Here is a 22,687-nt window from a genome sequence, read left to right on the forward strand (position 1 = left end):
TAATTTAGATTACTTAAAAGCAGGAAGTTGTGTCATAGAACCAGATGCATTTCAGGTGAGAAGTTGTCAAGAGGGTTTAAAAGAGGATTAAGTGTAAGTGGAGTAGCTGATGAAATTTTGGGAAAGTTTTATAAATCTGCTTGCGATTTTTTATGTCAATAAGAGATGTAAATGACAGTGAATTATACAGGCTGTTGAAAATCTCAAATATTCAGTGTTGTACTAGTTAAATTGGTACAGACAAATGAAAGAATTCACAAAAAGTTAACAATGAAATCACTGACAACAGCAACTTTACCCTTTAGTATTTAGATTTCTCTGTCAAAAGTTATGTTTGTTTATTAACATTGTTTTGAATTACCATAAATCCTCAAGTACAGTCTGCACTTGAGTATAATATGCAGGGAATTTTTAGGGGGTGGTACTTCTGAAAAACCTAAATCTTGTGTATAATGCTCATCCCTTCTCTAACTTGAGTCGTGCGTAATTAAGCCAGCAGCACCTAGTCGAACAAACACTTCCGCGCATGCATAATACAATAACGGTGATGTTCTTAATTGTTATATGGGAATATAAATATGTTTGCAAATTGTTTTTGTTACATGTTATTCTATGTTCTGAATACTTTTATTTTAATAAATGTTGCTTACTGCAAGTTATGGACGATTCTTTTATGACTTCATTGCTTTCAGGCTTAGCTTAAGGTATTTTCTCGCCCGACATCACAAAATGCGTTTGAATAAACATTGCCGGACAGCAAATAGAGACTCGGACATTGCTTAGAAAATATTTTTCATTTTTAACCTCGTATATAGTACGCACTAGGGATTTTGGGGAAAAAAATGCGGATTATACTTGAGGATTTATGGTACGCATGCATTACCTTTGTAGTTTTGTGATTTCAATGAAGTGATTGCTTATTTTTAAACTGACTTCCTGGGATAGGTATGAGAGGACAGGTTTGACCAGTTTGAACATAAAGCAGGTAGAAATATTTGGGGCTGAATATGGCTGTTTTAAATACTAAAGGGTTAAAGTATTCAAATGGAAGTTCTCAGTGTATGACATGAGATTGAGAAGCAATCTATAATGATTGTGGTTTTGTTATCTTCCCAATTTCAGAGAACTCAAACTCAACACTTCAAAGTCCTTTTGTTATTCCATACTTAATAATCATACAGTAATAATTTCTGGCATCCTCTCAATACATATTTTCATATATATAGATTGAGCCTGTGAATACAGTCTTTTATAGATTACAGACTTTTGACAATTTCATTTAGTAGCCTGGCACCCTGTCAACCCATTTTTTCTGTGGGACTCTTTACTAAGGGTATCTTGAATATGTCAAATAGTGCTGAAAGGATCTTAGTTCATTTAGAATTCACCTCCATGCTTTAGTAAGATGTTAAAGAAAACAGTATTATAAAAGAAGAGTCAAAGGTAGAGGGTGATACATTTTTAGTGAACATACAGAATTTAGTGGTTAGTGTGTTTGGCTCATGGAATCAAGGGTTCAATACCTGGAACAAACAGTGTATTGTATTTTTGTACAAGAAACTTCATTTCACATTGCTCCACTCTGTTGCAGCAACCATCTAGTGTCCAACTACGATGAGTACCAGCTGGATATTTGTGCAACCCTCTATCCCTCTAGGTGTCACATCCTGGATGTTCTGATGGCTCAAAGGTGAGGTATTTAAACAATTAATGAGAGCTCAGTTGTGAATTATGTGAAATATACTTATCAAAAACATGACACAGCATAAATGTTTTCAGTTGTACATACTTAACAACAGTGACTCTGGACATCATGGTAACTTCATCCAAACCTACATTAACATGTCGGGATGGATGAAAAGGCAGTGGGGGCAGTAATAATGAGGAAATTTACACTTATCTTTTGTAATCATCATTAATACTACTGAAGGTTTAGCTAAATGAATGACAGGGATAACTGTGATGATGATGATGGTGGTGGTGGTGGTGATGGTTGTGATGGTGGAGATGATACAACAGAGAGAATGAAGAGGAGTTGGTAGAGGTAAACAAAAGAAAATGATCATTATGATAATATTGTGACACAACAATAAAGATTGTAATTATAGCAATGATAATCATCATCAGTATGATCAATATCCTTGTGTTGTTCTTGATCATCATCATGATTAAGATGATGATATTATGACAATAATAACAATAATATTGATGAGGATGATAAAAGAAGATGCTGATGGTGGTGTTGACAATGATGAGAATAATGAACAATTGTTATATTTCCTTAATGATGTCACTCATACAGAGAAACAACTGATGAGAACGTATCCGGCTGGAGTAAGAATAGATTCTTCCAATTTTAACCCAATGCAGTTTTGGATATTTGGAATACAAATGGTAGCTCTTAATTACCAAACTGAAGGTAAGAAGCATGAATATGAAACTAAAACTTTAGATCTGAAATTATACAGCTGCCTTTTTTTTCTTTTTTTTTTTTCTTCGTTAAAGTCATCAGAGAAGGTGGGATATTATCTTTTATCTACACAGGTCCTCTGCCTCAGACATGTGAGATTGGTACAGCTGAAACCTAGCCTGGACATCTACAAGTCAATGTCTTCATAAAATGACATTGAGCAGAGAGGGTCCTGGAAACTTTGTCTGAATGCTTGCATAAGAGGGAATTCGGTTAAAGGCCCTCAAGAATCAGGTTGTGGTGTTAAACAGGATGACTTAGTAGGGTCACTACTAAAACTGAATAAACGAGAGTGTGGACTCAGAAAATTCTTTGTAAAATCTGCTATTTGTTTGCAGGATTTTTTTTTTTGTTTTTATTTGTTTCAATCACTTGACTACAGCCATGCTGGAGCACTGCCTTGAAGAAATTTTAGTCAAATGAATTCACCCCAATACTTATTCTATTGGTCACTTTTGCTGAACTGCGAGGTTACTGGGATGTAATCACACCAACAACTGCTGCCAAGCAGTGGTGGGAACAAACACAAAGACACTTACATGCATCATCATCGTCATAATCATCATCATCATCATCATCACCATCAATGTCCATCCTCCATTCTTGCATGGGTTGGACAGTTTGACAGGAGCCGGCCTGGTTAAAGCCTACACCAGGCAACTGTCTGTTTTGGCATAGTTTTTATAGCTGGTTGCCCTTCCTAACACCAACCACCCTGTAGAGTGGACATTTTATGTGACACCAGCACAAGCGAGGTCAGTTTTGGCATGGTTTTTACACCTAGATGCCCTTCCAAATGTCAACTACTAACAGGGATTTGGTCAGTCCAAGGGTATAGTAGAAGACACTTGCCCAAGGTGTCATACACTGAGCCTGAACCCAGAAACATGTGGTTGGGAAGTAAGCTTTTTACTACATAGCCATGTCTGCACCTATGAATCAAATTTTGTAATCTTTGAACAGATTTCATATATCAAGTGGTGTTAGTATTGTTATTTAGAGATTTAAGACTAAATAGAAGGATTACTGAAATGATAACAGAGTGCTTGACTTCACAGATGAGGCAAAATATAGACATGGGAATTGTTAATAATGAAATGTCATGGGATAAAATTACGAATAATACAGGGCAACACTAAGTGTGCCTAAGTGCTCTAAATATAGCAAATTTTTTTCAGGGGGAAGAGGTTAGTCATTTATATTCTACTATTGGTACAAGGCCTTAAATTTTGGGGTAGGAGTTAAGTCGATTACATCGACCCCAGAGCTCAACTGGTACTTATTTAATTGACCCCAAAAGGATGAAAGACAAAGTCAACCTTGGCAGAATTTGAACTCAGAACCTCAAAACAGACGAAATGCCACTAAGCATTATTCCCAGTGTACTAACAATTCTGCCAACTCGGTGTCTTAACAACGGTGATGATGATGATGATGATTATGAGTACGACGATGATGATGACGATGATGATGACGACAATGATGATGATGACAATGATGATGATGACAATGACGATGATGATGACAATGATGATGATGAGGACAATGATGATGATGATGATGATGATGATGATGATAATTTCTAGTTTTGTTACAAGGCCAGTGATTTTTAGTGGGAAGGGCTTAGTCAAGCACATCAACCCAAGTATTTGACTGGTATATTATTTTATCGGCCTCTGAAAGGATGAAGTACTGGAAGAAGTACTGCAAGTCATTTTTTTTTTCACAACACTCTATTGAGTTTGCCAGCCAAGTTTCACCTCCAATAAAACAACATAGCACACATTCTCACATAACTGATACACACCAGCCACTCACAACAACTTACCATTGTCCAAACATTTGACCTAAATCTCCAGTCTGAGGATAGCTAGCTTTTACAAGCATTAAAGACATTGAAAAGAAGTCATTAGTGCTGGTTACCCAGCCCTTAAAATAAATACATTAAAATAATGTGCAGTATGATCTTTTGTTAGGTGGAGGTATAGAAAATTTGGGAATGATACATAATGGTTAAGCTATGTGCATGATTTAGGTCATCAGAGCTGACTTGAGACAACATGACAGCAATAGCAATAAATGTTGGCCCTTCTTTACAAAATTTTGCAGAGCCCTTATTTATGCCTGCCTGAAATAAGAGATATTTAAAGAAAAGGAAAATAGTAATTGCCTTCTTAGTATCTCTTATTTCTAAAACTCCAAACAGCTTAGATATAGTAGAATATTGTTGTGGTTTTAAAATTACCTTCCATCATAGTTAATTGGAAAGTAATTAAAAAGAATAGTGATTAACTTTAATATGAAAATATTTCCCTTTTACTTTCAGACACAGCCATGGCACTGAATACGACATTGTTTGAACAGAATAGAAAATGTGGACTAGTATTGAAACCTGAAGTTATGTGGGATAAGAATCATGTCATGTACACACGATTCAGTCCATTTGATAAAGAATTTGATGGGATTCATGCAACGGTGCTCACACTTCATGTAAGTGTTCTTTCTAAGTCAGGCTAACATTTTCTTACAGCTTCAGAAATTTTCTTTTAACCAAGTCATGATGTTTTGATGTCAAGTTTTTCTCATTTACAGTAATGTTTAGAATAATATATTTCAAGAAAGAATATTTTTAAAAATGCTTTTGATCTGGTTTGCTATAAGAGAATAAATAGATAAATAAATAAATAAATAAATAAATAAATAAATAAATAAATAAATAAATAGATAAATAAATAAATAGATAAAATCAGCAAAACACATGAAGATTTCTTATATAGGTGTAAGGACAATTTACATCTTACAGCTGCATAATTTACATACGTAAAAGAACACATGCAAAATTTGAACTAAAAATTTAAGGTGTAACTAAAATTAGTCCAACACTTTCCTGTACCAACCATCTCAACATTTATGAGCAATAACATATTTACAACATTAGGACAAGAGACATGGGTGCAAGCATGTCATTTTCTTTTTATCTTTTTTTTAGTCAGGAAGGAAAGAATTACCCATGACCCTCAGTGGGCCCCTGAGATAAGTGGAAAGGAGAGAGGAAAGTATCCTCAAACCAGAGACCTGGCCTGAATGCTTACACCAATGTAAACTCAGCTAAAGGAACTCACAGCACCAGGTGGTGGTGTTAAACAATGTGATCGACTGAGTCTATCCCCTAAGCAGTCCATAGCAGGATTTGAACTTAAAAGGCAAAAAGAAACTAGAATAGCTACCACAGAATATCCAGTCTGATGTCCTTACAGTTTCACTAACCCATATTCTGGACTGATATTTTGTTAATGCCAAAAAAAATGCAAGACAAAGTTGATATCAGCAGGATTTGAACTCAGGTTCTGAGAGCCAGAACAAATACACAAGGCATTCTCTGATGCTCTAATGGCTAAGAACATCACTTTGAAATTACATGTTTTTCATTTTAATCCCACTTTGCATTACTTAGAGCAAGTGTCTTCTCTCACAGTTTGAGAATAAACAAAGCCTTGTTGGGTTAAATTTGGTTGATGGAAATTATGTGGAGACCTTAGAAGGATCATTCCTGTTCCTAGATTGTAGATTTGATGTGTTGCCCTGTTTAACACCACATCCTTGTCTTTGGATGCCTTAGGCAGAACCCACTCTGTCTCAATTATCCTGAATATAACTTCTTTCCTTCTTCCTGCCATTCACAGAGACTTGAAAATTGGCACAGTTACTGCCCCTCCCACTCTCTTAAAACAGTAAAACATTATTTTAAAATACGCAAGTCAAAATATACTTGCTCAAACAAAACAACAATGAAGACAATACAAGAAAACCATAAGATGCAGTGAAAAACAGTAGAGACTTATGGTGGCACACCAGCATGGCCATACCTATAAGGACTTAGTGGTACTGTGGATCTGTGGAACTAATCTATATATATATATATATATATGAAGCTGAAGTTGTCTGTGTATGGCAGGTTTGGTGGCCTTCAACTAACACTATCTCCTCCGAGACCCTGCAGCACAAGTTGACCAAAACTGAAAGTAAGATAGAAGAAGGCTCGCTCTTCATTCCGTAGAAGATAAAATTCAAATTGGACCATGTTAGCACCAAAAATTATTTACATCAAAAAGGTGCTTTTTTTCTATGAAAATCCCTATTTTTTACGATTTTTTGACTGCTGTGTCGCCATTTTTCGGTGTATTTCAACCAGAAAAATGTTCACTTAAAGAGAATAACAAGCTACATAATGCAAAATTTTTACTTTTCAAAACTTCAAATTCTAAAGAGTCAAGCAACGCTGGGCTATACCGCTAGTGAATTGATAAATTACAACTGCATCATTGTGTTCATTACTAGTTAGATGACTTCTCTTAGATGCAAAGTGTAAGGAGTAGCTAATTACTAGTGGTAAACTTTTGGGATTTATCTGGGATCAGTTAAAGTTTTAGAAAGCAGATTTAGATTAAATGTTTCAGAATGTTCATACGGGAGAAGCCTTATGAAGGATTTCAAATTACTTATGTTCAAGTCAGCTTTCAAGGACCAACATTCAGCAACCGTTGGACAACAGAAGGGCTGTAATTTCTCCCTGTCCCTTCTACTACAGAAATAGATGTTCCTCTGAACTTGCTGAGGCTTAACATTTGGAATGACTCAAGGACTGTTGTTACATGCTGCTCGTGTTTAGAGTACAGTGAGATGCAGTGTTAAGCATATGTGTTTTTGTTGTTGAATGAGGGAGGATTAACAATGTCTCTCCAAGAGGATGCTTTTGAGGTGTTCCTTCATAAAATCAGTGTCGGTTTGGTATGTGATATCTAGCTTGACTGTGAATGATACATAATTATGGAAGATTATGGAGGAATGAAATCATCCATATATGCAAGGCTGTTGTTGCTCGCATAACTAGGACAGTGTTGCCACAACACATACAGACATCCTAGACTACATAAAAAGACCACCCTAATGACTATCATTAAGCCACTTATCATCATCCTCCATCTTCTGACCCACAGACTTGATGTCTCCTCGCTCTGCCTCTTCTGCACTACCAATCAATTTTCAAGAGTACTGACGAAATAAATCAATTAGTAACTTCAAATAAACTAAGTTTCCATGTACTAAATATGTCACATCATCAAACACCAGGTCTTTAATTCTACTAGTGTTTCATTCCATCCAATAACAACTGTTATTTCTCTAAGAACCTGAATTAACTACAGTTTGGTAGTGTAAAAACATGCCTTTTTTTCTTTGAGAATATAAATAATCTATTGTGATGGAAATGTGCCAAGCATCTTCAAACAAAATTATGATGTTAAAAATTTACTTTTGAATATCATTATTGAAATACAGTGCCAGAACAATAATGGCTTGATCTAAAAGAAACTTGCGTGAAATATTAATAAAGCAGCTGGGTTCATATTATAAAATACATTAATAAATGAGAGAACGACTGAATAAGTAATACTGTTTATACAGTGCTATATCTGCTTAAACTCATAGAAAGAGATGACAGGAAATTAGCATCATAAAACGAAAATAATTAATCAACTAAAGTTTTAGAATTGTTATCATTGTGATGGGTTCTCAGTGATAGAAGGAGAAAACCCTGAATGACAAATGTTCAGTGCAGAAGTGGGTGTTTTAAAAAGTTCTGATAAAGAATTAAGCATATCAATAGATAGATATGAAGCTTGTGTTAATTCTTCTAGAGTGAATCTTTGGAGAAGTTGAATATGATTAAACACAGTAACTAATTAACATAGTTAAATATGTCTTGCAAATAAGACTTAAGACATGGTTTTAGTTTTTAAGATGTTAAGCAGTTTGTTAAAGACACTATCTACTATATTGAGCTGGTCAAACAAATTCCTCATTTGCTCAAGATTGCATTTGAAGGATTCCATGAAAATTCTTAAAAATGAAGAATAAATTACACTTTGAGCTTGATCAGAATTAGAAGGAAGATAAATGAGAAAAATCAGCTTCTACTTAGAAAATATGGATATTAGTATTCAGAAAGACTCAATTGGTTTATTGTGGTGGGGGGGGAGAAAAATATTAAGTTGATGCATCTTTGAATTATGATTCCAAACTCTTTAACACTTTAGCATTTAAACTGGTCATATCCGGCCCAAATATTCTGCTATTTTATGTTCAAACTGACTAGATCCAGCCTCTTACACCTCATCCTGCAATGTCACTCTAAAAATAAACAATCATCTCATCAAAATCTCAAAGCTACAAGATAAGTCATGACTAATTAAAGATAATCATTACATTTGGGAGTAATCAGAATGCTAAAGGATTAATCTAGTAGTTCTTAACTTAGGCTGCAGCAAACTTGTGGGAAATGTGGTGTGCTTATAAAGGGGATATAAATGTCAAGAGAACATTATAGATGAGTTTTAGTTATATGGAAGAGTTTATGACTTTTCTTAGGAATACAATATTTAAAACCAAGTACAACATATTTTAAGCACATTTTTTTCAAAAAATATCTTAGTTAGAATTACAGTGTGAGTATGAATTGTGTTAACAGTGAGTAAAGACATGACTGATGAAGTACCAGATCCAAAATAATTTTGTTCTGTAGGTCTTCATGTTCTTTAGTAATGTTTATAAAAATTTGAACATGAGAGTATTAGTTGACACAAAACATCTGTAAAGTTGCACATGCTGGATAATTTAGTATAAGGGGGAAAAAATGGATAATAAACCACTACACAAAATTAGCTTCTGTTTGATTGAAATAATCATTTGGGGAGTTTGCAGGGGGGTATTGTAGTTTACCTGGAGATGGAGCAGTTGTAAAAAAGCACCATTTCATGAAAGTAGGTATTGAACTACAAAAAGTTGAGAACCATTGTTTTTTGACAAAAATGGTTCATCTCCTTAAAGATTCTTCTACATTATTTAACAAGTTCAGCCTTAGAAGTTTGCTTTTACAAAACAAAGAGGGGGAATACTCATTGATTAATTCTCCACTTGCAAGATTCATTTCTTTGCAAAAGGCATTTTCAAATAACTACAGTCCTTAATATTAAACATATGCATTTACATACAATTTCTTAAATTCTTCCTGTTTTTCTCTGTAACAATTTAATAAACATGTGAAGTTCTATGACTGAATATGAAATACTTTCATAGCAGAATTTATTTATTTCTAGTTGATCTCAGGTCAGTATGTAAATCCAAGTCTGAGTGCCCACACACAAGTGGAAGTAGAAATCATTGGTATTCCTGTTGACTGTACAAAACACAAAACCAAAGTTATACAACGTAATGCCTTAAACCCTATATGGAATGATGTCTTCAATTTTCAGGTGGGTAAATCTTATGGCTATACTCAAGAATATTATCACTGGTTGACCATAATTTTCAGTGGTCGCAATTCATGTGTTATCTTTTTTAGTTTGCTTCCATTCTGTGATTTCTGGCTCTGATAACTTTCTAATTCTCCATAATTTGTTGATTTCTTTGGACAGTTCTCTTAATTTGGTACATATGAATCAAGATTTCAATGACTTCGGTTAATGAACTACTTGCCAATTAATTGGCAGTTAGTTTTGCACTCCACTGAAGTCATTAAATTTCTATTGGTTTCTCCTGCACTGTGAAAATAATTGCAGCTGGGTTATTTGATAATTTATACAAATATATTTGATATTATGTTCAAACATTTGATATTATGTTCAAACATATTTGATATCATATTCAAACATCATATTGACAGCGATGGGATAAAAAGAAAACATGATGATTCTGTCAACAAGGCGTTCTGACCACATTAGTATGCTCTCTCTCCTATTAGAAAGTAATGTTAAATTAAATTGAGAGTGTGTGTGTGTGTGTGTGTGTGTATGTGTGTGTGTGTGTGTGTGTATGTATGTATGTATGTATGTATGTATGTATGTATGTATGTATGTATGTATGCATGTATGTATGTACACATACATATACATGTAAATATATGTATACATATATATACACATATGTATGTAAATATATGTACACCATTTTTATGTAAATGAATTTATATATGTATGTGTGTTTATAAACACACATACACATGTGTGTATGTATGTGCTTGTGAGTGTGTGTAAGAATAAGTTGGTGTCTCTATGTATTTATATTTGTTTTACAAAGTGAAGTTAATCCACTGATCAACATCAAAGATATATAAAGCTGATATTTCATTCTGGTTTTATTAGGCATGGCTTTGTGGTTAAGAAGTTTGCTTCACAACCACATGGAATTAGGTACAATCCCACGGTGTGGCATCTTGGGAAATTTGTTTTTCCACTGTAACTTCAGAGTGACCAACACCTTGTGGAAGGGATCTGAGAGACAATGTTTACATATATATTAACTGACACTCCCTTGCTACTCTGGCCATTAAAAATACAATAGACAAATAATTGGTTCCACCAACTGCACTATAGAATTAAAATACATAAGCAAACGATTGGCAAAGTGTTCTTCTGGATAAGACAATAATCTATTGCAGATAATTTCCCCAATAGCACTGGAATGTATTACCAATAATTGGTAATAGGTTCCAGTCTATCCAGAAACAAGAACTACTACCTGCAGTGGATTTATACGGACAATCCAGCAGCTGATATTAAAATTACAACTGCCCCCGCCCCCCTCCACCACCACCACCACCATTTGGCAATTTCAATTCACTTACTTTCTCTTTGATCTTTGGTTTATTTTTTTTTTCATTTAATCCATTATTATATATATATGTATATAATTTAGAGAAAAACTGCTATTAAACAATTCAATAATGAAAGATGTTATTCACACCATATAGAAAACATATACTATTAAAAAACCTTAATCTAAAAATCAATGAAGTACAATAAATAGTAAATCCATTAGCCAGTTCTGAAGCATTTTTACTACTATTTACTATTCATTGTATTTTATTGATTTTTAGATTAAGGTTTTCTATATGGTGTGAATAACATCTTTCTTAATTGAATTGTTTAATAGAGATTTTTCTCTAAATTATATACATATATTATATATTGGGAAATTTGATTTAAAGTTGTTAAATTGAATTTTTCCCTGTAAGTTTTGGAATTATATTCCTTACTATTATTATTATTATTATTATTATTATTATTATTATTATTATTATTATTATTATTATTATATATACACACATACATACATACATACTTACATACATACATACATACAGGGTGTTTCAAAAAATTTGATATCATTTGAGATGTAAATATCACAGAAACTACACAGTCAAATCAAATGAAACTAAACAGGCAACAAAAGATTTATTCCTCCTAATTTGAATGAGAAATTTAAAGGTATGTGGACTCCATGAACGATGTCGCAAATGTTCAATATGCGCACCACCTGAGACATGGCACATGTCAAGTTGGTAGTCCAGCTCCTCCTAAACATGCTACAGCATGTCTTGGGTAACAGTCTCCAATGTGGTAGTGATTCTCTGCTTGAGGTCCTCTAGGCTTGCAAGAAGATGGGGGACATAGACCAGACCCTTCACATAATCCCAGAGAAAAAAATCACAAGGTGTCAGATCAGGTGAACGTGGTGGCCATTTCAACAGTACATTGTCTTCATCATCAGCATGTCCGAACCATCTCCCTCACAGATTGTCATTGAGATAAGCCCGCACAGTGAGGTTCCAGTGAGGTGGAACCCCATCCTGTTGAAAAATGAAGTCTTTATGTTCGTTTGCAATGAGCTCATCCATTAGCCAGTTCTGAAGCATTTGCAGACAAACATCGTTGGTCACATTTCCCTCAAAGAAAAACAGGCTATGAAGATGCCTCTTGGAGATGGCACAGAACACATTCACTTTTGGTGGGTTCCACTCGTGCTCAACTGTGGCATAAGGATTTTCTTCACCCCCAAATGCAAACATTATGCTTATTGACTTTGCCATTCTTATGAAATGTGGCCACATCACTGAAAACAAGACGTTCCTTGAACTCAGCTTCTTTAAGTTTCTCTTCCATATCAACACAGAATTGTCTGCACTTTCACTTGTCATCTTCAGTTATGGCCTGAATAAACTGCATCTTGTAGGGTTTCATTAGCAAGTGTTTCCTCAAGATTCACCAAAAAGTCATTGGAGGAATCCAGGTTTCCAGCCTTGTTCTTGTTATAAACTTCTTGGGGCTTCACAAGAGTTTTTGGCAAACCTGCTTGACCATCTCTTACAATGTTAGTGATCATCCAGATCCTTTTGCCTTGCACAGATAGCCTTCCTCTTTGAATTTTTTGTGCCATGTCCAAATCTGCATTGCTGTTGGTGACTTTTAAAGAAATCTCTCACCAATGCACACTGCACAGTACTGTTCGACTGTGTTCGAGCATACTCCAACACACAAAATGCCTTTTCTCTTCCAGTGAATGCCATTTCTATACCTGAAAAGATAAACATATCAAACACTAAACATAAAATTTTGACTTGCTTTTACAGATGCTGTTAAACTTTGAAATCATTTGAACAAGAATTGACAAAGTTATTAGTTTGTGAAATGATTTCAAATTTGTTGAAACACCCTGTATATATATATAAATTGTATAAATTGTATATATAAATTGTTGCCAGTACCACCAAACTGGCCCTCATGCCGGTGGAACGTAAAAGCACCCACTACACTCTCAAAGTGGTTGGTGTTAGGAAGGGCATCTAGCTGTAGAAACACTGCCAGATCAGATTGGAGTCTGGTTCGCCAGACCTCAGTCAAATCGTCCAACCCATGCTAGCATAGAAAGCAGACGTTAAATGATGATGATGATGGTGATGATGATGATGATGATGATGATGATGATGATATAAATATACACACACACACATATATATACATGACATGTGTGTATGTATGTATATATATGCATTTGTATATATATATTTATAGTGTGTGTGTGTGTGTGTGTGTGCGTGTAAATATAATCCATTCACATATAATCAATATCATCATTGTTTAAACAAATATTTTTCTATACAAATATGGCTTTGAAGAAACTTGTTGAGGTAGATTTTTTTACAACATAATAGTCTTTCTGATGCCAGTGTTTATCTGCATTTCAATTAAGATAATTTCATCCCACTGGTCTTCAAATATCAAAAGCAATAAAGCTGTTGAAACAATGAGGCTTCTGCTTAACTGAGAATGTAAAAAAAAAGGCACTGTTTTGGCTGTGGTAGTGTTAATGAGGATATGTGGAAATAACATTCACACCATCAGCTTCTCCTCATGTTTTTCATGTCGGCACGCATTAGTTTTATATCTATAAGAAAATGAGAACACAAAGGAAAAAATGATTATCATATGAGCTTCATTAGCTTGCAACTGTTTCAGCTATAAAAGATGCAGTGGACTCATAGCTGAGTACTTGACTAACCATTTTATAGCTTCATCAGAGCCTTGGAGGTTACAAGGTGTTACTTAGGCACTCAACTGTATCTTAAAGCAGAAACAGCTGTGAGCTAATGAAGTTCATAAAACATTCGTTTATTCCTTTTTCATCTCATTTTCTTATTACCACTCTGTACTCGGCTAACACTTCATTCTGAACCATATGTACATTGAGTTCTTCACCAGGTTTTTAGTTTTACAATGCCTAAGCAATATATATATATAAATTTTAAATAATGAAGATGAAAAATTGTATATTAATTTGATTAATATCAATTTAAAACCAATGGTATAGCATATAGAAAAATCTGAAGATTCAGAAAAATTATATTACATACAGATAAGAGGGATGACCTCTAAGTGGACGTCCATTATGCTAGAATTTGCCTCCCTATGGTCTTACCATTAAAAAAGGAATGTTCTCAAGAAAATTTAGCAAATGCTAAAGATACAAAATATATTTTGTATCTTTTCATTTGTCTTGCTTGCTTACGTTTTGGTGTTTGCTAAATTTTCTTGAGAACATTCCTTTCTTAGTGGTAAGACCATAGCAGATCTACTTCTAGCATAATGGTTGTCCACTTAGTGGTCATCCCTCCTATATGTATGTGATATATATATATATATATATATATATATATGGCATGGTTTCTAGAGCTGGATGCCCTTCCTAATGCCAACTACTCTAGGAGCATAAGGGGTGCTTTTACGTGCCACTGGCTTGGGTAACATTTACATTTTTGACATGACACCAGCCACAACTGTGTTAATACACTTTCATATGCAGGTAACACATGTATTCACTTTGCGTAACTCTTATTTTCTACAATGTTTAAATTATATAATTCTTATATTAACAGCCATTCGATTTGTGCTACTGCTACCATAATCATCATTGTTATTCTATATTCTTTCTCCTTAGATTATGTTTGTTGATCTGGCATTCATCCGTTTCCTCGTCATTGACACCAGTACTGGCCATATGGTCCTGCAGCGAATAATTCCACTCAAACATTTGCGTCCTGGTAAGATAAATGACATAACATGATAATAATGTTTTGGTTTGTTTCATATCTATTATTCACATCAGAAAGAATGCTCAGTAGAATTTCTTCCAGTTCCTTATTTTCTGAGTTTAAGTTCTGCCAAGTTCAACATTGCCTTTCATCCTTTTGATGTTGATAAAGTACTAACAGTTAGGCACTGGAGATCAATATAAATCAACTTACTCCCCCACCACCACCATCCCCAAAGTTGTTGGCCCTTTGCTCTAATTGTTTAAATTGTTTTTAAAATTATCTGATAACCTTCAAGGCAGGGTAACAGCTTGATAATTCAGTAAAAGGCTAATATTTTACAAAGTCAGAAAACAGCACAGCTCCCATGACTTTTGGAAACATTTCTTCACGCTAAGAGTTGCTGAAGTATGGAACAGACTGCCGGCATCAGTTGTTAGTTGTCGGAGCATTGCATCCTTCAAACCTTCCATGCTTCCTGAGATTTGCTAACACTACACCTGATTTTCTCCCCTCCATACACACGCAAGCATGTATCTGACTCATACACTGTTCACTTTCCAGACATTTGTACATTACTGCACATGCTTTATATGCACTTTTGACAAGTTGTGGTGCACCTGAGCACTGTATACAATAATTTCATTATTATTATTATTATATTTTGATGGCAAATAAGCACTGTTTCTGTTACTTTGAAAATTTCATGTTTATAGCAGGCATCATCATCAACATCCATTTCCAATGCTTGTGGCAAAAGAGTCAGCAGAAGTTCGCTATTACCTTCTACTTGAGCCGCATAAAGCTTAAGTGTTTCACTCATAAACACACACATTGCCCGGTCTGAGATTCGAACCCGTGATCCCTCGACCGTGCGTCCGCTACTCTAACCACTAGGCCATGTGCCTCCACACGAATGAAGATGGAAGGTAGGGTAGAGTGAAGGAGGAGTTAGGGTAGAAATGTGATCTACTGTTAAATGTGTGTATGTGTATCTTCTCACTCTGATTATTTGATAAGAAAACCATATGGTTGTATAAGTGATATACAAAGATCTAATTGTTTTCCATATTTAAGTATATTTGATAAAACATTCATTTATTGCAGGATATCGACATGTTCGGTTACGCAACCCCCTAAATCAGCCAACTGAACTAGCAACTTTATTCATTTACTCTAAACTGGAAGAAGACCAACTGGATCAGTGCAACAACATAGACCTTAATGCTGATATTCTTGGCAAACGGCGGTCGCTTCTAGCGAAAGTCAAAGACTTTTCTGATGTCTCCAAAGTTGATGCTGGGAAAGATGTAAGTATTTGCTTGATGATAATTATTTCAGAATATATTAAAATGCAGTCCCATATGAAGATTTAGTAGAACTGGTGAGAAAACAATGTACCATCAAAGAACATGAAGGGTAGATGATTAAAATGTATGACCACTGACATTTTTTCTTATCAAGATATGGCTTATTTCCTTTGTGTGTGTGTGTGTGGTGTGTGTGTGTGTGTGTGTGTGTGTGTGTGTGTGTGTGTGTGTGTGTGTGTGTGTGTGTGTGTGTGTGTGTGCATGCGTGCATGCATGTGTGTGTGTTTTTTTAAAACCAGTTGAGTTGTGAGAGCATCAAATGCAATGTCTTGCAGTATGTGATTGAACTCTGGGTTCTGAATTCAAATCCCACCTCTTATAGAATCTGACAGAAGTGGTAATAGATTTGGGAAATCCTTAAGCCCAAGTACCGCAACTGACCATATTCAATGTGACCCTCACACTAGTTGGTAGAAGAGAATGTAAAGGGATTTCAAGTTCTTGAATACACACACACACACACAAATATAAAAAGAGTAAAGACTTTCTTCAGTCATGAATGACCATGGGTTTGCACCTAGAAAGTTAGCCTTGCATCCTCCCTTAACACACACACACACACACACATTTCAAAAGTGTAATAGATTAGTTTGCCATTAGCAAGAGGAAATTTCTAATAAAGTTCATGCAGTGTGGAGAATTTTTGGGAAAAGGGTTCTCCCTAAAATGTTACAATGTTCCTATTTATTTCACTTTATTGCCAACACAGACCACTTCTTGCTTCCTTGGATCCTTACTATACATAATTAAATTTTGTTTTAATTATTTTTTTCTGCTAAAAAAATATATATATTTTAGCTTTTAAATACATATAAAGACAAAAAGTGTCAAAGATTACAAGTTTAGAGTGATGGTGGTGGTGGGGTACTGTTGACTGTTATGCCCTTGAGTGAAGCACAACTTTTTCCTCGGTTTGCTGGACTAACACAAAACATTTTTTTTACTTCAAAGATGATGTTTGGTTTTAAGATATGCATTTAGGTGAAAAATACAGTTGCTCTAATAAAAGCCATGTCTCTCTCTCTCTCTCTCTCTCTCTCTCTCTCTCTCTCTCTCTCTCTCTCTCTCTCTCTCTCTCTCTCTCGCGCGCGCTCTCTCATATACACATGCAAACACATGCATGTGTATGTTTGTGCAAGGGTGTGTGTATGTGTACTCTGAAAAATTAATTTATTTCACACTTTAAGTCTAAACTATTTTTTTGATAAAAAAACCAGTAACTTAAAAAAAAAACTATAGATCTGGTGCTGTGTGACATAATATTAATATATTCAATAATAATTTTAATTGCTGGAAATGATTCCCATTCTGATAGTTTCTTTGATATTATTGATAAGCAATTTAGCAAAGACTAGAATGTCTTTTTTTCTTTTTGTTTTTTTTTTTTTTTTTTTGTTCTTTTTTTTTGTAGATAAATGCTAAAAGGCAACATAATATGAGACAAGGGAAGCTGGATGTCTGATTTGCAACTCCATAGAGGGGAGATAATACAAAAGCTGGACAATTCTGAATTTTATAGATAATTGAATATAGATGAAAGCAAAATTGAGTATAGGGAAAACTGTGTAAATGTGACTGAGAAATGAATATTTTCATAGAATTTAAAAAGTTATTGAAATTCATTTAAATGATAAAATATCTGTCTCATTAAGACAGTCATAGTGCCGGCCATAACATATTTTTTAGCATTAAACCATGAACCCCAGCAAGGGTTAATAGTTGTGTGTGTCTATATAAAATGGACTTAGGGTCAGATTCCATCTACCAAGTTCAACTTACAAGATATTGGTCAGCCCACAGTTCTGTAGTTCTGGACTGGAACTTAACAGACCTGGATTCTATAGACAGTCATGGTTTAAACAGTAAGCTTGGCAGGAAAGAAACGTGCCTTTAAGCAGTACAAAAACAACAAAAAATGGAAGGTACAGTTATGCATTCTCACCTGGAGTCGATTTTTGTAATTTTTTCAAGACTTATACACGCCCTGATACCGTCAGTATCTACATATCAAATTTGAGCACAATCGGATGGAGGATGCCTGAAATCCTAGAAGACACACACACAGACAGACAAAACGGATTTTATCTTCTAAGAAAATATCACATATTACCCATTACAAATAATATCTAACAACTATAGATTCCAAGAAAAGATATCATGAGTCAAGAATCAGTTTAAGAAGGCAGCTCATGGTGCTACTTCCTACATTTTCTAATGTAGAATAAGTTTGCTGTGATATTCTTGTGAACTATGATTGCAGAACATGTTGTGAAGTAGATAATTACTGACAGCAGAAATTCCAAGAAATTGGAAAAAAATTCAAATGTAATAAAAATTATCATAATGATGGTACCAAGGGTGATCATGAATGAGCAGCCATAAATGTATCCTCTTGCATAGTTAATACTTCTGTGAATTAACCCTTTAGCATTTAAACCAACCATATCCAGTCGAAATATTCTACCTGTTTTATGTACATATATTCAAACTAGCAGTATCGCCCGGCGTTGCTCGGATTTGTTTTGACCCTTTAGAATTGGAATTTTTGAAAAGTAAAAATTCTGCATTACGTAGCTTGTTATTCTCTTTAAGTGGACATTTTCCTGGTTGAAATACACTGAAAAATGGTGACACAGCAGTCAAAAAATCGTAAAAAATAGGGATTTTCATAGAAAAAAAGCACCTTTTTGATGTAAATAATTTTTGGTCTTAACATGGTCCAATTTGAATTTTATCTTCTACGAAATGAAGAGCAAGCCTTCTTTATCATACTCTCAATATTGGTCAACTTGCGTCGCAGGGTCTCGGAGGAGATAGTATTAGTTGACAACTTTAGCTTTATATATATAGATTAGCTAGATTCTGGCTTCTCATAGCTATGCTACAATGTTATTCTAAAAGTAAGCTATCACATCAGCAAAATCTCAGAACAACAAGGTAGTGAATGATTAATTCAAAACAATGTGAATAAATAAGTATTACAGTTAATAGAGAAATCTAAAGGCCAAAGGATCAAATCCTCTCTTCTTACAAATAAAGACTGATACTAGCCTGTATGAACAAATCCAATCTGAATGGAGTAACAAAACCAGTGTTTGGCATCTAGTAAGATGCGATCATCATTAGCCATCATCAACCGACTATTTGCACAAGTACAGTGACATGTTCACCACATAACCTGTTTCACCATCCATGTCCCATGTTCATTAGAAGTTGCAGCACCACTGTCTTCCACGAGTGTCTTGACTATAGTTTGGAAAGATTTCTAAATTTTTATCCTGCCAAAAGTCATTCTCAAATGACAACTTGGTAGATAGGTAACTGTGGATGTCTTAGATAGTGCCTTGAAAGTTGTAACCATCTTTCTGCTGTCTTGTTGGTTAACTAGAGAAGGTCACCAGAGAGTTGCTCATTTGTTCACTTACTGTGTCTAAAATTTTCTTGTATAATAATTATTTCTTTGTTGTGTCTGGGGAGAGTCATTTTCTTTTTGTGCCTTATAATATAACACACTCACTGGTAAAATTTCCACTTTTTTTTTATTTTTATTGTCCTAAAATTTCGTTACGTCTTAAACCTTTTCAATAGTTTTGAGTCAAAACTATTGAAAAGGTTGTAAGACGCAACGAAAATTTTAGAAAAGTAAAAAAGAAATAAGTGGAAATTTTACCGGTGAGTGTGTTAAATAATAAGGCACAAAAAGAAAATGACTCTCCCCAAACACAACAGAATATGCTTCAATACACGAACTCATATAAAGAATCTTGCAAACCAAATCCAAAAACGAAATTATTTCTTTTATAGTAATAATGATTTGATGTTCCCTCTAAGTATCAATTTTTCAACTTTGAAGCTTTTTGAGATTAATTTCATTATTTTTAATGATGTTTTGTTACTTTCACGTTGATTAATCATAATTTTGTTTTTTTCTTTCCATAAGTTATCTACGAACATTGTCACTACAGTTGGTAAACAGAAACGGAGAATGTTTATTGTCACCATATTCGGCCTCAGCACGCCAGATGACTATGTAATTTTAAAGATCTCCCAAGATACATCCGTCTGTGATGCTATTGCATTGGTAAGTAACACTAGTTGCTGATGACAATGAAAAAAATATTGATGATGATGATGATGATGATGAGGTGGATGATGATGATGATGAGGAGGAGGAGGAGGAGGAGGAAGATGATGATGATGATGATGATGATGACGACGACAACGACAACGACGACGACAACGATGATGACGATGATGATGACGACGATGACAAATGTAATGATAATGAAGTAAACGAGGATATTGCTGAATGTGATGGTGATGATTGTAATGATGATGAGAATGAATGTGATGATGATAATGATGAAGTAATTATTATTCTGAAACATCCAGCTCAACTCTAATTAAGAAGACATGAGAGCTGAACACATACAGACAGTCATCTACAGATTTATTGCTCTCTAGCTCTGAATATTGCAGGTGTTATAACAGTTATAAGAAATCCCAGCATTGCAGAATTGATGAATTTTGTTGACTTGCAGTGTTGCTTCCAGTTCATATGGCAGTTTTCCCATAATAGACTAGTTTCTCATCCAGGGAAAGATACTTGTCTTGTTTCTTTAATTATCAGAATATATATATTTGTAAGTGTGTGTATTGTGTAAATACAATGATTAATAAGAAAGGCAACACAGGAGGAACAAAGTTTGCCATACATATATATATATATTGAATTATATATATAATCAAAATAAGCAACAAGTATATCTGAGGTAGAGTGGTACAATTGTTTCATGCTACTTCATTTTATTAAACACTGTAAGTATTACATCAGTTTTAAAATGTCGAGCAATCTTCAGCCACATATGGAAATTTTCCAATCAAGTGGACAATGCACATTCTTATCTCTATTTCGTTTGCCAACATTATAAAGAGGGTAGATATATAGACAGAGAGGCTGATTTCATTCTTAAGAACATGATAGTAGTAAATTTACTCCCTGACTGTAGATTTTTTCACTTTGTTATTTAGATCTGTCAGTGGGGAGATGGGATTTTATTTTTGGTTGGATGGAGACAAAGAATTTTTCTATTTATAGATATATGAAGGGGTAGAACAAATGTCAAAACCATAAACTTATTCCCATTCAGAGGAACCTAGCCCAGATACATTTGAATGCACTATAGCAAAAAGGTAGTATGTTGAAGTTAGAGGGCTAGGGGAGCATAGACTACTAGTGCACTAGAGGTTTTAATGTCTCAATATATATATATTGAAATACATATATATATACATACATACATATATATATATATATATATATATATATAATATATATATATATATATATACATTATATATATATATATATATATATATATATATATATATATATATATATATAATATATATATATATATATATATATATATATATATATATATATATATATATATATATATATATATATATATATATAAAATCAAATCAAATCAAAATCGATGAACATCAATGGAATTTGTATTTTTGTGGTACCAGTGCCGGTGGCACATAAGAAAACCATCCGAACGTGGCCGTAGCCAGTACCACATCGACTGGCGTCCGTGCTGTGGGCACATAACAAACACCATCCAATCGTGGCCATGCCAGCCTTGCCTGGCCTCTGTGCCGGTGGCACGTAAAAAACACCATCCGAGCGTGGCCGTCTGGCACGCTCGGCCTCGTCTGGCACCTGTTCGCCAGCCTCGTCTGGCACCTGTGTCGGTGGCACATAAAAAGCACCCACTACACTCACGGAGTGGTTGGCGTTAGGAAGGGCATCCAGCTGTAGAAACACTGCCAGATCTGACTGGCCTGGTGCAGCCTTCGGGCTTTCTAGACTCCAGTTGAATCGTCCAACCCATGCTAGCATGGAAAGCGGACGTTAAACGATGATGATGATGATATATATATCTCTTATTATAAAAGGCAGATTTTTTCTGCCTCCCTTTGTCTCTTATAGAAATCTACAATATAGGATTTCTTCAATTACAATTTACCTAGCATTTTTAAGAGTAGAATACATCGGGTCATGCCAGGTCCAGTTTTTCAAATTTCAACCCCAATTAAGCAAAATTTCGAGAAAACTCACATTGTGGTGTGTAAGTGAAGTGCTTTTCTTAGTGTGGGCTACAGCACACACACACAAACGGAGCGAACTGCTTCACTGATGCTATCACCCTAATTTCTCCTCCTTTCTCTTTGCATGTGTGCAACGATTAAAGTGAAAGTATTTGAGAAGTGTACCTTAAACCACTACTCAAAAAAAAAACAACACAGCAAACAGAAACAAATAAATACATAACGATTTACTCCTCACACAATTTCTTCAATTAGAGTTTACCTATGATTTTTCAAAGTACTTCCATTCGGTCATGGCATACA

The 22,687-nt window shown here is 34.6% G+C and overlaps 1 protein-coding gene across 5 annotated transcripts in view; it reads left to right on the forward strand.

The window, feature by feature from the left end:
- LOC115224721 (1-phosphatidylinositol 4,5-bisphosphate phosphodiesterase epsilon-1) overlaps window positions 1-22,687 on the forward strand; it is a 1,072,053-nt gene that overhangs the window by 1,003,601 nt on the left and 45,765 nt on the right. For all 5 annotated transcript variants that reach the window (XM_036513495.1, XM_036513498.1, XM_036513507.1 and 2 more), the window contains 6 exons: window positions 2,295-2,419; window positions 4,797-4,960; window positions 9,625-9,780; window positions 14,801-14,903; window positions 16,002-16,204; window positions 20,205-20,345. In XM_036513495.1, coding sequence (XP_036369388.1) covers window positions 2,295-2,419; window positions 4,797-4,960; window positions 9,625-9,780; window positions 14,801-14,903; window positions 16,002-16,204; window positions 20,205-20,345 — 892 coding nt within the window. The remainder of the gene's footprint in view (window positions 1-2,294; window positions 2,420-4,796; window positions 4,961-9,624; window positions 9,781-14,800; window positions 14,904-16,001; window positions 16,205-20,204; window positions 20,346-22,687) is intronic.

Source organism: Octopus sinensis, linkage group LG2, assembly GCF_006345805.1.
Source record: "Octopus sinensis linkage group LG2, ASM634580v1, whole genome shotgun sequence".
NCBI classification, from domain to species: domain Eukaryota; kingdom Metazoa; phylum Mollusca; class Cephalopoda; order Octopoda; family Octopodidae; genus Octopus; species Octopus sinensis.